Source organism: Anabas testudineus, chromosome 1, assembly GCF_900324465.2.
Source record: "Anabas testudineus chromosome 1, fAnaTes1.2, whole genome shotgun sequence".
Taxonomy (NCBI): domain Eukaryota; kingdom Metazoa; phylum Chordata; class Actinopteri; order Anabantiformes; family Anabantidae; genus Anabas; species Anabas testudineus.
In genome coordinates this window covers 9,545,580-9,561,204 of record NC_046610.1, presented here as the reverse complement: position 1 = coordinate 9,561,204, position 15,625 = coordinate 9,545,580, and the positions used below count along the sequence as shown (strand labels likewise).

The window sequence follows — 15,625 nt, the reverse complement described above, 5'->3', positions numbered from 1 at the left end:
CCAAGAACTCAGTAAAAATATGATTTCATTCATATTATATACAAAATACGAATACAATTTATGTACTAAAATGTACACACTCAATATTCATTAAGCTTTGCCAGTGTTTACATTCAATAAAAACGAAATTCACACTGATAATCATCCATTTTGGAGAAAGACAGGGAAAAAGTACTCGCTCACAGAAATGTAAACATACACAGTGATCTATATTTACAAAAGAACAACAGTTCTGGAGAGGACGAGAAGGAAACGCAGGCCGCTGGGAAGGCAGCGTCTTTTAGCCGCCATTTTCTGTCCTCCAGAATCGTCTCACAAATGGCCTTGTCAATGTTTATCAGTGTGAGCGCAAACGCATCAGTGATTTCAAGACAAGAAATAGCTTATTTGACTATTTGACAAGAAGTAAATTGGGGGGGGGGGGGGGGACACATCACGCATAAAATGTACACTCAAATGCTTAAGTACCAGTAATCACAAAAATAAGCTGTTTCGTCAAATGTGATGAACATTGGAGCCATTTTGGTTCGCAGTTTGTCCTCTCGGTCACTGTCTTTGGGTTGTTTAGATCATAAACACTTCTTTTAGTGAGCAAATACTCGATTTAACTTCTAGAGAAGTAATATAAGATTATTTCAGACGTACGATGGTCAGGGCTGAAATAGAGAAAGCTAATTGTTAGAATACTGTTAAGCTGATTGAAGTACAAATAGTAACGCCTCCCTTACAAAAATACACTAATCTTGATTGCAAAATCCTTCTTTAAAATATTTTCATATCTACTATTTTACTTATAACGTTTGTTTTGTAAGACTTCTACAGTAAAAGCATGAGAAAATAACTTTTTTTTCTCCAATAAAAACATTTAAAAGGATAGAAATAAATTATTAACAAATACAAGAGTGATTCAGGTTATTTGTGCGTGTCTTGCGTCATGAAGGTGAGGTTTCGCTGGAAATTAACTTCCTCGGGTGAAACAGGTGACCGCGTGTCGCGCAGAATCAGTTGTGAGTTGGCAGCTCTCCGAGTGTGAGATGGAGGAAAACCCCGCGGAGCTCGAAAGGACGGACTAACAGGCTGTTCCCCGATCCAGAAACATGAGCAGCACAGATGGCAACATGGAGGAAAAACCACATCTTTTCTCCTGCAGGGCGAGATGTGTTTGACCGTGTCTCTAGAGTGTTTAGAGATAGTATCGGTCCGTTTTTACAGTCTTTTATTTATTTTATTTTTCTTTCAAATGAACTTGGTTGAGTCTCTTTTGCTGATGAGGACTTCAAGCAGCCGCAGTTTGGCTTTAACATGCTTGTATTCGTTGTACTCCACTGCCAACGGGGAGCGGTCCTCCTTTTGCACATTTCTGTGGGAACAAGATGTGGGCGAAAGGCAACAAGCATTAGGAAAGTGAGAAGGTTCTGCAGTGGAAAACCATTCATTTTTCTGTTATATAATCTCAACAAATGCTTCTTTTTCTTTTACCTTCCATTTTGTCTAAAGAACTGGTCCTCAAACTCTTTGAGGTTTTTGCGGATTCTCTTCTTCTCCTCTCTGGCCTCTTGGAGCTGCTCCACGAGCTCCTGCCTGTGAGAAACAGTGTAGAAACATTTAAATATCGAACACACACTAAATCTCTTTGATGTCTCCTTATTAAGGACAATGTACGGTACTTTTCATTACATCTATTATGCAAGAACATTGTTGGTATTCAGTGACTTACATGGTGGCAGAGTGCAGGTTGGACAGCCTCATATCCATTGTGTGTTTAGAAGGTGAGAGTTCGTCCACTGGTGAAATGAAACCATCCACTTCCTCGTCCATCTGGTCCAGGAAGCCAAGCACACTGAGGTCGGGCTGGACGGTCACGGTGAACTGGGTCTTTGATTCTCCATCGTCCTCCGAGCCGTCCTCTTCCTCCTGCGAAAGCGTAAAGAGGTCAAACGACTGCCCACATCGTGCAGCAAGCGGCACTCAAAGCAAGGCTGTCAGTGGGACTCCAGGCTCAAACACTGCAGTGCATGAGGATCATGCAGTGTTAGTCATCAATGGTTTTCAATTATCACAGTAAAGCAGCAAAATGCAATTTAATGGCTCCTGTGTGTGATTCACATCTACACACATTCACATCATTAGTATGTTTTATGACGTTAATGAGGTGACTGGAAGACAAATAGTCCACTGGAAAACAACTTTGTATGATCTGAAGTCTTGAAAGATCAATGATATATCATCCCACAACAGTCAACATTAAATAACTGGAAAAATACACAGAAAGAAATCAATTACTTCTTCTACGATTTGATTACAGTTTGTATTAAACCCACCTGAAGGATTATTCTAGTTCAGTACAACTTGATTCTTTTTTCTGTAGCTTTGATTTTTGCATTTGCTAAAATAATTACTGAGATCTGGGAACATGCGAACAACCAGTCAGAGTCATGCTGCTTTTAGAATGAAATCATAATGATGTTTTCAGTTAGTTTGGCTACTCACAATCACACAATCTGGCCACATATCATGTAGCAGCTGTAAAAGTAACCTGGCACAGGGGGGGGTCAGCCCGGTCATCTGCCTTTTTGTGTTTCTTTCCCCCCTTAACTTCGATTTCACACATTCTCAGATCTCAGCAATCAGCTCAGCAGCAGTGTTTTTATTACCAAAGGTTGCAAAAGCTTTGAAAGTAAAACCAAGTTGTATCAAACCACAATTATAATTTAACACACAACCTTTTTTTCCTTTATACATTTGTATCGAACATATTTCAAAAATCACACAGTGATTCACGTCACTCCCAGGCAGCTACTGATTCAACATTTCTACAGATGCTCTTCTACTGTCGGCAGGAAACAGGCAACTGCCCAATCAACAGGCAGTAATCAGGTTCATTAGAGGGTAGGTGGTAGTAAATAAAGGGGAGGTGAAGTTGGAGGGTAGTAGGACGGAGTGAGGAGAGGGAACTGGCGACAGATTATTGAAGCAGCAGCAGCTCTTCACCTTGATATCGTCGAAGAAGAGTGCGGTTTCGCCCTCGATAATGGGCTGCAGAAGGGGACCTCTGCGCTTGCTGGAGGGAGAGCCCTGTGGTGACGGTTAAGAAGAGTTAACCACGCTGTGACGTGGGCTGAGCTTTTTGTCAGGAGGTTGAACTGACAGTCATTTTGAAACCGTAATTGGATTCTAATCAGTCTTTGAACCTCATAACAAACAGCAGCTTGAAAATAGAAACTGGGAATCCAACTTTGCTTAACCTGTCACCTAGAGTAACTTAAAGCATAAAAATCAATAAAACAGGTGGAAAGAAAATTTCCCTAAAATTTGCCTTTTGACGTTTATTTTTTGTGTTGATAAAAAGGCAAAGAAGGAATTCCTGTTTGTGGCAGAAAAAAAAGCTGCATTCAAACTGAAAAACACTCTGGATTTATGCACCGTACTCCAACATCATCTGACTTGACCTTTCCAGGAAAATAAACATGACTACTGATCTATGGCAGTGGTCCCAATTTGCATGATGGGGATTAGAGGTAGCTCTTTATATAACACATATGTACTGTGACCATATCTTACATAACAGATGTTGTTTTTAAATACTTGAGTAGACGGGTAATAGTGAAAACTACAAGCATGCAGTCTATAGGCAGAATTATTTTAAGCAACTTACATAAAATTATTGTAGCAAAGCAGTAATGATACTGACATCATATGAGAGGAGACCATTTTCTGAATCAGCCATTTTATCATTTTATCATTACATGTGACTTTATTTTCCACCTATGAGCTCTTTTCTTGTGACTGGGGGGGGGGATCATATGAGCAGCTAAACCCGACTGGACATAGGATAATTTGTCTGTGACCGGTTCCCACAACAGGAACTAAAGCCAGAATGAGCTGGGATTAAGTGTCTGCAGAGGTTTGGACAGTTTGGGGATCTTTGCTGCTCTGTTGTGAAAGAAGAAATGCGACTGAGAGGCAGCTGTGGAGGGAAAACGAAGGTTCAGGTGTGACACTTACGATGACGGGGATGGTGGAGGCTCTGCACAGGATCTGCTTGACCAGGCGGTATCTGTCATACAAGGGTTTCATGATTTGCCTCTCGCTTTTGGTGACCTGAAGTAGCATAAATAAAAGAAACAAAGACACCTCATTAGAGCTGTATTAACTGAGCTGGGATCATTAATGCAGCTGGAATTGGACTGACATCAAACAAAGAGCAGAGTTGTCCTTAAATTGTCAACATATCTTCACCTTCTTGTCTTTTCTCCAATAACGATATCTAGATATTAAAATAATTTAAGTAAGTAAGTTCATTATTTTCTCTCTCTCTCTCACGCTGAGTCATAATCGAGCAGTAAACATGATCTTCTCTGTTTGGGCCAGAAATGCTGACAGGAGTAGATACATTGCTGTAAGCTGTGTGTGGAGGTGGGAGATGACTCACTGGTCGGCCGTGTATGCTCTCGTAGTAGAGCAGAGCTTTCTGCAGGGCGACTTTTTCTGCTCCAATCTGCTCCCGTGTCATATCCTGTTAGCAGAGGACAGGAAGTAAGTCAGCACTTCAAATTCAACGCATTGTTTCTCTCTGTTCAACACTCATATAGTGTGTTTAAACCATGGTCATAGTTCTACCTTGATGTCCTCGGGCCGGTTCACCTCCTCCCTCTTCTCCTGCAGCTTCTTTGAAATCGTCTCCAGGGTGCTTTCCACCGGCGGCTTCGGCACCTTCTCCTGCTGAGGTTTCTTCTCCAGCTGAGAGCCGAAGCTTTTGGGCAGGGTGTTGCTGCGCTGACGCGTCAGGGGTGGAAGATCCTCTTCAGATTTCATCAGCTTGTGTTCTGGTGAGGTAGAAGTGAAACAGGAAATATTAGTTGGTTCAGTTCACTTCAATTAATTATGTCATTCCGTTTTTTTTTTTTACAAGGACTATTGATTTCTGTGTGTTACCTTTTAGCTCCTTACGAAGCTTGGCCAGTTCATTCACCCATCTGAGCACCTCTGGGTTTGCAGCTTTATCACTGTGGGAAGGCTGCATGAGAAAAAAAGAGCAATTAAAACATGAAAATCAGTTTTCTTTTCAAAATAAGACAGCAATACCTACGAGAACTGATCACATGGACATAAAGCTGTACACAGTAAATCTAAATTTGAGCTTCGTGGGGATAATTAAAAACAGTCAATGATGTTTAGAGTTTGGAAAAATCATCTTTTGAGTCAGATTGCAAGGTTTATTTTTGTCGTCTTGTGATAAATTAACAATTTGTCACTGTACTCACTCTGTATTTTCGCTCCTCTTCAAATTTCTCCTCAAATCTGTGGATCTTCTTCTTTAAGACATGAATCCTCTTAGTGAGCTGAGCCGATGTCAGCTCCTCTTTCTCATCGTCACAGGAGCCAAGAGATGAGCTCCGCCTGCGACTGGAGCGATAAACAATGTCGTGCATATCACTGACAGCTCTGCAGTACAGCCTGCGTGTAGAAAAACCAGGAGAAGCGTTTACCTGATGAACGAGTGTGCATTCGGCGGTGAGGGCGGCACTTCAGTGTCGTCCACATACTGCTGACACTGTCCGTACGCATAGAAGCGAGGGGACACCATCGGGTCACTGTCCTCCTCCAGCAGCTGGCGGATCAGTCGCCCCCCAGCATGAGGGGACAGCCGAGCTTCCTCCCGGTCCATGCTCTCCCTCTGCAGTGAGTACGCTGGGATGGGTTCTGATTAACACAACACACAAACAGCGTCAAAATGTGGCACGTGCTCATTCGACTAACAAACAGACAATGAACACATGAGAAACTTGAGACAGTGCAAACAACAGACAGGTTAGTCAGGACATCCTGCTTGGAAATGTCGTGCAGGCCGGTCAGCAGAGAACACACAGCTCGCCTTAGCACAGCAACAGCAGGTTTAACATTATCACCAAGAGCTCTGCGGCTACAGAATAAAAGATAAAACATGGTCTGATCCCAGGTTCAATGGCATATTTGGACTCTAAACAACACATGGAGTTTGTTTACTGGATCAGACTTTTGATACTTTAATTAAATCACTATGGCATTTGAACCAAATGCTACAACAGACTTTTATTTATCAGTCATTACTGTAGTGTTTGCATTATGTTACTCCAGTAAATAACAATATTGTGAGAAACACCTGCAGTCATTATTAACAATATTAGTTAACAATATTTAGTTTATTAGCATATGAAATACAAGAAAGTCTCAAAAACTTGTTTGGGAACGTTGGTTCGTTGGGAGAATGATTACCAAAATAAAAGCTAATTCCTTTTTTCGCCAGTCAACTAATTGATTAATTGCTTCAGATGAAAATGCATCAAAATGTTTTGGGAAAGAGAACAGCATGTTTGTTTTCTGAGGATCGGTGCCAAATCTCATCCTACAGACACGTTCAGGTCCTTTTTGTCCCTGCGAACATCATGTTTTATCCTCCCTGCTGTTGGGAAAGTCGCTGGACATGATGAAGCTGCTCTGTGTAAACTGTTGTGAGAAAGAAAATAAACTTCCTCTGGGGCTCGACAGTCGCAGATGTTGCTCTGGAGCTGTGGGTAAGTCACGCCTACAGTCCCCCTCTCTCTCTCTCTCTGTTCATCCCCTGGTTACAGTCTCCACTCTGGCAATAATTATGTCTGGTGAAAATAGCCACGGACATAACCCTGACAATCCCCGGACTATTAATAAAGCCGGGCTCTCTGTGGGATAATGTCAGGGCGCGACCCGTGTTGAGAGGTACAGTTATGAGTTTGCGTTTTAATTTCCACTCTGCGTGGTGAAAGATGCACCCCGAGACGGCGAAATATCAGGTTGTTTGAGAGAGCTCGCTGGATCAACACGAAACGCTGCAGGTGAAATACATAATGTAGATTTCATGGAAAAGGAGAGACTTTGAAAATCAGGTGTCAGCGGACTCTCGAAATATACCGAGGAGTAGCTACACTGGGAGGGAGTGAAAACAAGCTTTGAAGGAAACCAACTGTCAGTGTAAACACTGGAGGTGTCAGAAAGCACCGGTGAAAATATGCACACCCAGTCTAGAACTGCGTGTGCATATTTTTCTTAGCTGGGGTGAGTCGGGACGTACAAGAGGTGCCTCAGCTCAGGTTCCACCTTTGGAGACCTAGGGGTCCTCCAGTACTTCTAGGTACGTGCTGTTTAGCAAGTAGAAAGTCTCTTGCAAGTTAGTGCTCGCTCACAGTGACAGGTGGAACCCTCGATCACAACTAATGTCTTCCTTTGAGGTCTATTATCCACCTCGGAGTGCACCGCGGTGTAGCCAGCCAGTACGGCTCCGTGGCATTTGAAATTAATCCTTTAAATCAACTGCTCGCTGATGGTTCAGGATTAACTAGACTAATGAAACAAAAACACGTCAGTTTGCCATTTAGCACAGGCTGCTGTGTGTGTGTGACACTCAGCCACAATGTTCCAGATCACTCAAGCATGTTGCCATGCAGTGGAAAAGGTCATGCAGACAGGCCTTCCTTTCTCCTCGCTCTCTCCGACTTATATGCAGCACAGCAACTCGGCACTGACAGCGGCGTAACACAACACTTACCGTCGCAACAACTCGAGTGGAAAATACTTTTGAAATCAAGGTAAGGTGTGCTGAAGAAGGACGAATCTAGAGGGACGAGAGGAGAGAGAAGGGGGGGGGGGGAGAAGAGAAGGAGAACGAGGTGAAGCGACGATGCAGTGAGCACGCATGCTTCTTTCCTTCCTCAGCTTCCTCGGCCAAAAGTCTGGTAACATCTTTCCAACACATCCAGCAGAGAGGCAGCAGTGAATATCAGGTCTCTATGACGAGCGTTGGCACCTACAGTACTGGGACAAAGGTCTCACCACTGCCTAATGCTCTCATCCACCTGGATGCACCATCTGTACAGTCTGCTGTGCTCTGTACTGTACATTCAACACTACTTACAGAAATCCACCTGTTTCCCTCCTAACTTCATAAACGTGTCAAAACAAAACTACAATTCAGCTTTTCACAACACACATCAGTGCAGTTTGTGCTCGTTCTCACAATGTATATGTCTGCATAACGCACGGCCAGTCAGGCGTCCTCGCAGCCGTGAAGCAGGCAGCTCCCGAGGACAGAATGTACAGGCGGGAGGGAGAAAAGGCACGAAGCCAAGAAAGGAAAAAATAAGAAGGAAGTGCTATAATACATCACGTGCTGAGGTCAGCAAAAAAACTGCCACCTAAGTTTCCTGGACAGCTAATCTCCCTCAACGCAAATTACATTTTAATTACAAGCACACACACAATCAGAGACAGCGTGTGCTGGACTGATGTAAGTGTTTGTTAACTCAGGTACAGTATTTCAACAAGACTTCTTGCATGTGGCAACAGTAACAGGCTCTCACAGGACTCTTGTTGTTTTGTTTTGTTTTTTTTTCATGTATCATATTTGGCCACTAGGGAGCTCCACAAAACATGCAATGGCCTGTTGGAGCTCCAGAAACGGGAGTCTGCTGAAACTGGGAGATGTGTTGCATGGAGCAATGCAATGCAACCTCCCCCTTCACCTGCATCTGTCTGCAACCTGTTGGTTATCATTCCTGTTCAACACTTCATCAAAATGTTTGGCTTCACTGCGCAACACAGAAAACGAGAACCCGCCTCCGGTGTCGCAACGTCTCAACAAAACAATCAGAGTCTCGGTCCATGCGATTGTGCACGACTTCCTCTCTGCAGCGCATAAATAAACAGAGTAATAACAAACTCCTAAGATGTCTGACAGCGAATAGAGCAGCTGGAGGAGACATAGAAATAACAGTTATTTCTGCAAACTCTGCATTCGTAGTGTTGCACCAAGAGCCAGCATTAATAAATGAAAGTGACGCACTAAGTGTGAATTTGATCTTGTTGCAGAGCTGCCATCAAATGCACAGACAACAGCATCACTATTCCTGCAGGGGGGCAGAGCAAACACGAGCAGCTCGGACTTTAAATGGAGCACATGTCTGACTAACATCCAGAATCGATCCACTCTCCAAATGCAAACCCGGTTTCCATCGACTGCCACACGAATGAGCAAAAACATGCAGGGATAGATCCAGGTTTTATTATTTAATCAAACCACAGGAGGAGCTCTCCACTCAGCTACACCTACATATTTCCTCTAGTGAGATAAATAACAGGCCCCATGTTCCCATGTGGGCTGGAACAAAACAACACACTGAGCCTTATCTTGCCAACCGAGCAAACAAGCGGTGAGGGTGTCTCCTCCAGACAGAGGAGGACATGAGAGGATCCTTTAAAATAAATCCTACAGGAGGAGCAGGAGCAGGAGGAGGAGGAGATGCAGCAGAAGGTGTGCAGCTGCTACCCAGACACCCATGTGCAGAGCTGGGTGGAGGACAGTGGGCTGTCTGGGCATGTGTGTGTGTGTGTGTGTGTGTTTTAAAAGCTGTGGACTCCACATAGCATCCAACTAATTTACATATGTTTTGCAAACTTTTGCATGTTAGAGGAAAAAAAAAAGCATGAAAAACAACAACAACAACAACAACAACAACAACAAGCCTCCAGCCTCACCTCCCCAGCTGCTGTCCTCCGTCAGCGCCGTCAGGTCCAGTCGGGGCACGTCGTCGCAGCTCGTCTTGTCGCAGTCCGGGTCCGAGCCTCGCACCTCTCCTCCTCCTCCTCCTCCTCCTCCGACCCTCCCCGTATCACAGGTGACAGGCGACTCCTGGATCTTCATCCTCAGCGTCTGCACAACCATGAGAGAATAGAAAAGGGCGCTCAACGACGGTGACCAGCCCTCGAACACACTCTTTAAGTGGAGCCCACACTCCCTGGGACTGGCCCTGCCCTGACGGAGGGGGCTGCACCGCGCTCGCCATTGGCTGCCTCTGCCGGCCAAAACATCCGCCCACCGGTGCTTGGGCTGTGCTTTAGCTCCGCCTCGTCTTTCACCCACTGGAATCCCTCACCCCTCCCTCACCCCGCCTACCCCCCTAACTTCCCTCCTTGCTTTCTCTCCTGTCTTGACAGGCACAGAGTCTCCACCCGTGCGCGCCGCTCCGGACTTGTTTGTTGCGCAGCAGCGAGCGCAGAGGAGGGAGGGGTGGATGTCGGTGTAGACAGGGAGAGGAGGGGTAGGGCAGTGAGATGAGGACAAAAAAAAAAGAAAAACAGGCAGACAGATTGTGCGCCAACACACGTAGGCTGACTGAGTGATTTCTTTGCCTCTTTGCAGACAAACATTGCGCTCAGTGCGCAGATCCTGCAGACAATCATCCTCTTCTGTCACCTCTCTACCTCCTCTAGCTTCTCCACTTTTCACCCATCATCCACCACCTTCTCCTCTTACTTTAAACTTTGTCTAATTCGTCTGTAGCTGCCCAGAATAAAAGCTGAGTAATCAAATATAGTAGAAATAGTTTGGGCAAACTGGGTTCTCAGTTGGCCGTGTACTTAAAACTGAGCACACATCACTTAGCACTGAACCCATGGGGTCCCATTTCCTCTGTCTGGGCGTGGGACCAAGCTATTTTTAGGAAAACTAGACCTCATAAATGCCATAGAGGGATTACAGGAATGGGTGCAGTTTTATCTGGTTACAACTGCCCCTGTTTCTTTTTTTTTTTTTTTAAGTAATTGCCAAGTTCATGATTAGTCTCAGGTGCACACGCATTCTTCTGCTGCGTTATCACATCTCCTCAGCTGTTAAACAGGAAACTAAGCTGATGTGATGTGAATCACAGAATACGGTGACGTGGTATTCGTGCCCAGCGAGTACATGTGGCCAATTCATGGCAGAAGTTCACCCCCTGAACAAGTACATGCTGCCCTCACTCACACACACGCACTCCACAGTCTCAATCCTTTTTCCCGCAGATCACCCTTTAAACAGCGCTCAGAGGAATGACATGTTCCAACACAAGCAGCAAACAATAAACAAAAACAAGGGGCACAAACAGCAGCTCAGCTGTGAAACTATGTGCAGCACTGGGAAAAAGTAAAGTAAATGTACTACAATACAAAAATAAAATCTTCTATTGCAATCAATGTTTTACTATTAAAGGTAATGTAAAATTATTATCAGCAAAATATACTTAAAGTACTGAAGTGTTCCTGAGTGATAGTGTCTACTGTACAAGCCCATGGGGGCAGTGTTATGATCTGGGGTTGCTGCAGTTGATCAGGATTCGGTTCAGCAACGTTATTTGTCTGAAGAATGAGGTCATCTGACCCGAATATACTGAATGAACAGGTTATTACATCAGTGGATTTTTTTTCTTCCCTGATGACACAAACATATTCTAAGATGACAATGCAGACAGGATTCATCTGGCTCAAATTGGTTCAGACTGGTTCAGGGAGCATGACACATCATTTTCACCCATGGATTGGAAAACACAGAGTCCAGACCTGAACCCCATTGAGGATCTTTGGGATGTGCTGGAGAAGATTTTGCCCAGTCGTCCAACTCTCCCATCATCAACACAAGATGATGACAAAAATGTATGCAAATCTGAACAGTAATAAATGTTGAGACATTGCAGAAGCTTATGGAAACAACTCCACGGTGAATGTGCAATAAAGCTTAAAGTGGCTCAATGAAATTTTGGAGTGTTTTGTTTTATGTTTTATTTTTGTTTGGTTTGTGTGTTTTTCTGTCACCATAAGAGAGGAAGCGGCTAAATTAAATTCAATCATTACATGTTTGTTCTCTCGAAAGGTTTCATTGCTCCTAGATCAAGCATGACCTCCAGTTTTTTTTGTAGAAACCACTGTTTTTTTCCTGATTTGCATCTCAATCAAAGTTAATCAAAAACAATTCACACTGGAAACATCAACTTGCTCCCAGTTTCACAAACGAATAGTTAGAAACTCGTTCATTAACATAGATTTGAATTAAAGGAACTTGTTTTGATCGTGAAGTTAGTTGTTTGTTCAATGGTAGCAGCTTGTGATTTGTTCTGTACTTGTTCCCAGTTGACTGCTGCACTCAGTGTGGCCTCTTGTGTGTTACTGGCACATCTGATGGTAATTACACAATTACAGTGTGGACTTTAAAACACAGGAGTGTGTTGTGATTGTTGTGCTGAGAGGTTCAGATGGAGGAGCTGTTGAGAAGAGAGCAATCGAACAACATCTTATCACACAGAAGAGCCTTCAAGGGTAAATCGGTTACTGCCATCAAGTCTCGATCAAAGACTTTCACCTGATGATTAGTTTATCTGAGTCGTTTTAGGTGATTCATTTATCGACGGATGACAGTCACCAGCCGAGGCACCGGCGTCAGTGGAGACAGTACAACGTAATATCAGTTCAAGATGCTCTGCAGAGAATAAGAATCCCTGTGGATTAGCAGGAGCACAGATGTTACAGCGCTGCGGCCCTGCTGTGTTCAAACGTAATTCAAATGAGCACACACACACACACACACACACACACACACACACACACACACACACACACACACACACACACAGAGGCACTGTTTCCTGGAAGATCAACCACTGTGTTCACTCAAACACACTCGAGCCACAATTACATCATCATGAGAGGTCCAGCTGGTGCAAAGGAGGGGAGAGATAGACGGAGCTACTGTGTGTGTGGTGAGGATGAGAGGGAAAGAGGATGCGGTATACTGTGATTAAAATGTGTTTGGGCTAACACACCCAGTTTACAAACACACATTACTGAAACAAACATACAGAATAACCCGAGTCTGACATACACTTCCTGTTTGATGGCTTTCTTTTTCTTTATTTTAGTCTCCTACATGATTTATGATAGAGCTCTCAGCACTTCTTATTCCAAAACACATGCAGCTAAATAATACAACACAGACGGGTCATGGCTGGTTCCACTCGCTGTGACGTTCAGCGTCTCTTTGAGCAGCATGAAGAGCACATTTATCATCACGTTATCGTCCGCTGCAAACAATTCTACCTTATTTTGTGGCATATTTTACAGCAGCCAACCTGACCTCTGTAGCTCTCACTTCCCACTATCAGTTTTCATATGCTGTAGGCCCTATGTGTTCTGGTGAAGGGTGTGTTATCAGTTTACAGGGACTCAAGCTACAACAAGACACACACTGGCATATTTAAACACCCACTACACCAACAGAGGACACACTATGACTAAGTGTTTGTGTGTTTAAAAAGGGTTGAGGTGAAAACAGATTAAGTGGCCTTAAATTCTTTTTTTGCACACAAGTATATATTATAGACCAAATATGTGCAATCAGCACTGAAATAAACGGGAGAAAAGCAGCAAATGCAAGTTACTTAAGTTATAATTGAACTGGTTAAATCGGTTCTGCACACAAGCAGAATGTGAGAATGAGCTGCAGGGGATAAGGTCACTGAGGAGGATCTGAGTATATATTATTCTAAAGAACTGCAGCCCAGAGGAGGACAAATCAGGCCTGATTGTAACAATCATGCTTGTGTTGTAAGTAAGGCACTGAGGAGCAGCTCAGGCTGGTGCCACACTGGCTCCAGATGGCCGATCAGGGGCACGGTGTGGTGGTGGTGGTGGTGGTGGTGGCAGAGCTGCAGCCCGAGCTGCTACTAAAATCCATCTGGACTGTTAGAAAAGGATTCAGCATATTGGTGCAGTGCTGCACGATCCTGTTCAGCGGTGCTCGTGAAGCAGGACTGGAGCAGATGGAGAAGGTAACTCACACTCACACCCACAGCAACACCAACACCAGAAAACCCACTCAAAACACTGACTGAAGAACAACTGTATGTTTGTGCAATAATCGTGGTGGGAAAATCCTCATCACAAGACTACTGAAATCTCCCTTTGTCAAAAGTGAACATTTGGCTCTCTCGGGAAAAGTGCAGGGGTTTCTGTGCTTACACTTTCATTTTGTCACTTTGGCTTGCTTCTTATTCTTAGTGCGTTTGTACGAGTTATGTGCAGCACTTTGAATCGTTTGTATGATACTAACACACTCAGCTTGCCTCACATTGCCCATTGTACATGTCTCACTGGAGCTGGATATAATAATAATAGTAATAATTATGCTGATACCAATGTTCAGTCCTTATTTTACAATCTAAGAAGCTGTTTTTCTCCAGCTGCACACAGCAGAGCAGATCAACTGTGTATGAACTAAGAGAGAAGCTAAAACTAAAAGTGAAACCTAGCAGACAGAAACTGGGAACTTGAACCTACCTGTGGACGGCCATCTTTCCTTGAAACGTCATTTCTGAAAAGTGAAATGGAGAAATATCAGAAACACATACTAAACCCTAAGACAGACAATTATTTTACAGAAGTTTCACAGCTCATAGTTAGACACACACACAGAGATATCTTTGCTGCCTGTGTTTATCAGGTGAAGTGTACGTTATAAACATCACAGTACACCTATGTACAGCATGCCATAAGATAACGACACAGACAGAGCAGCTAGTAGCAGTCAGTAGCTTATCAATGTAAAACAAACATTTACTGTAGGTAACAGGTGGCAAAAGGTAAAAGTGGGGAAAAAGGAGAAATTCACTATGTGTGATAAAAAAAATCTATAAGAACTACCAACATACAGCACATTAAGATTACTCTTACCCTTTCTTGTCCATGTGGTGCGCTGCAGGTCTCTCACCAAAACAATCATTTAACTGGAAAAATACGTCAGTTATTTAAATGGCTGTTTTCTTATCAAAATAGGATGCATCTTTAGATCATTTGACATTGTTTAAGGTTTTATTTTTACGATTCAACGATTAAAAAAAAAATACTCGAATTGCTTTTACTGAATTACGAAAGAAAATTTTCACTTCATTTCACAGCTTCTTGCAGCTGTTTTTGAAATAGGACACACGACATGCTGCACACAATAAAGACCTAGATAATTCAAATCTGCATTGGTGTAAGAGTCATCAGCCTGAGGCTTCGTATAGAGGCTGTGATATTTAACAGGTTCAGTGTCGCGTTAAGCGTCAGCTTGGAGTTAATCAGCTCGTCTTGTGGCAAACATGAATATGAAATTCATAAGGATTCATCATCTCGGAATGGCAAATCAAAATTTGATGCCACTCACTGAAGTGTTGCACTGACCACCTGATGTTAACATACACAAGGCCATGCTGCTACTGTGACTAAACATATCACACCGTGAGTTTTAAACGGCTGGAGACAAGTGTGCACTGGTGCAGTTTAACTATTAATTGAGTAAACTTTAAATTAAGACTGTACCTGTGGCAGTATGTCAATCACATAAAACAAACAACACTGCATATCTTGTTTCATGCTTGGCCGCTTTACAGGGAACACTACAGGGAATTAACACCCCAGAGACTTGCAGACTCTCTTGACATAACAAGCTCCCATAGACAGAGATGGTTGTTCCCAACAACAGAGATGTACAGACTGACGCTGACTTCAAACCTCTGCTGTCACAGCTGCTCAAAGTTCAGCTATGTTCAGCTATGCTGTGCCGGCTGTCACATATAGAACCTATGTGTACCAGGGCATCATGTGTCATCTGTACTGTTACATAAAGCGCTGGCATGCAGGGCAAAAACATCAAGAGGGCTGGTGGTCTGGTATTCAGTTCAGAGAGGAAGTCAGTCGGTCGGTCGGTGGGACACCACGCAGCTGAACGCTACATTAGTGCACATCATTTAGGATGCAAGTGAGAATG

At 43.6% G+C, this 15,625-nt stretch overlaps 1 protein-coding gene across 5 annotated transcripts in view; it reads right to left on the bottom strand.

Moving 5' to 3' along the window:
- Positions 1-533: 533 nt before the first annotated feature.
- The window catches only part of fam13a (family with sequence similarity 13 member A), a 41,768-nt gene continuing 26,676 nt past the window's right edge, over positions 534-15,625 (bottom strand). For 2 of the 5 annotated variants that reach the window (XM_026359847.1, XM_026359849.1), the window contains 14 exons: positions 14,548-14,600; positions 14,155-14,188; positions 9,547-9,721; positions 7,562-7,627; positions 5,490-5,703; positions 5,265-5,406; positions 4,936-5,017; positions 4,621-4,826; positions 4,433-4,516; positions 4,006-4,101; positions 2,992-3,075; positions 1,718-1,914; positions 1,480-1,581; positions 534-1,360 (listed from right to left, as the gene is read on the bottom strand). In XM_026359847.1, coding sequence (XP_026215632.1) covers positions 1,237-1,360; positions 1,480-1,581; positions 1,718-1,914; positions 2,992-3,075; positions 4,006-4,101; positions 4,433-4,516; positions 4,621-4,826; positions 4,936-5,017; positions 5,265-5,406; positions 5,490-5,703; positions 7,562-7,627; positions 9,547-9,721; positions 14,155-14,188; positions 14,548-14,600 — 1,659 coding nt within the window. In that variant the 3' untranslated portion in view covers positions 534-1,236. The remainder of the gene's footprint in view (positions 1,361-1,479; positions 1,582-1,717; positions 1,915-2,991; positions 3,076-4,005; positions 4,102-4,432; positions 4,517-4,620; positions 4,827-4,935; positions 5,018-5,264; positions 5,407-5,489; positions 5,704-7,561; positions 7,628-9,546; positions 9,722-14,154; positions 14,189-14,547; positions 14,601-15,625) is intronic. The other 3 variants (XM_026359850.1, XM_026359848.1, XM_026359851.1) reach the window with 3 other exon arrangements.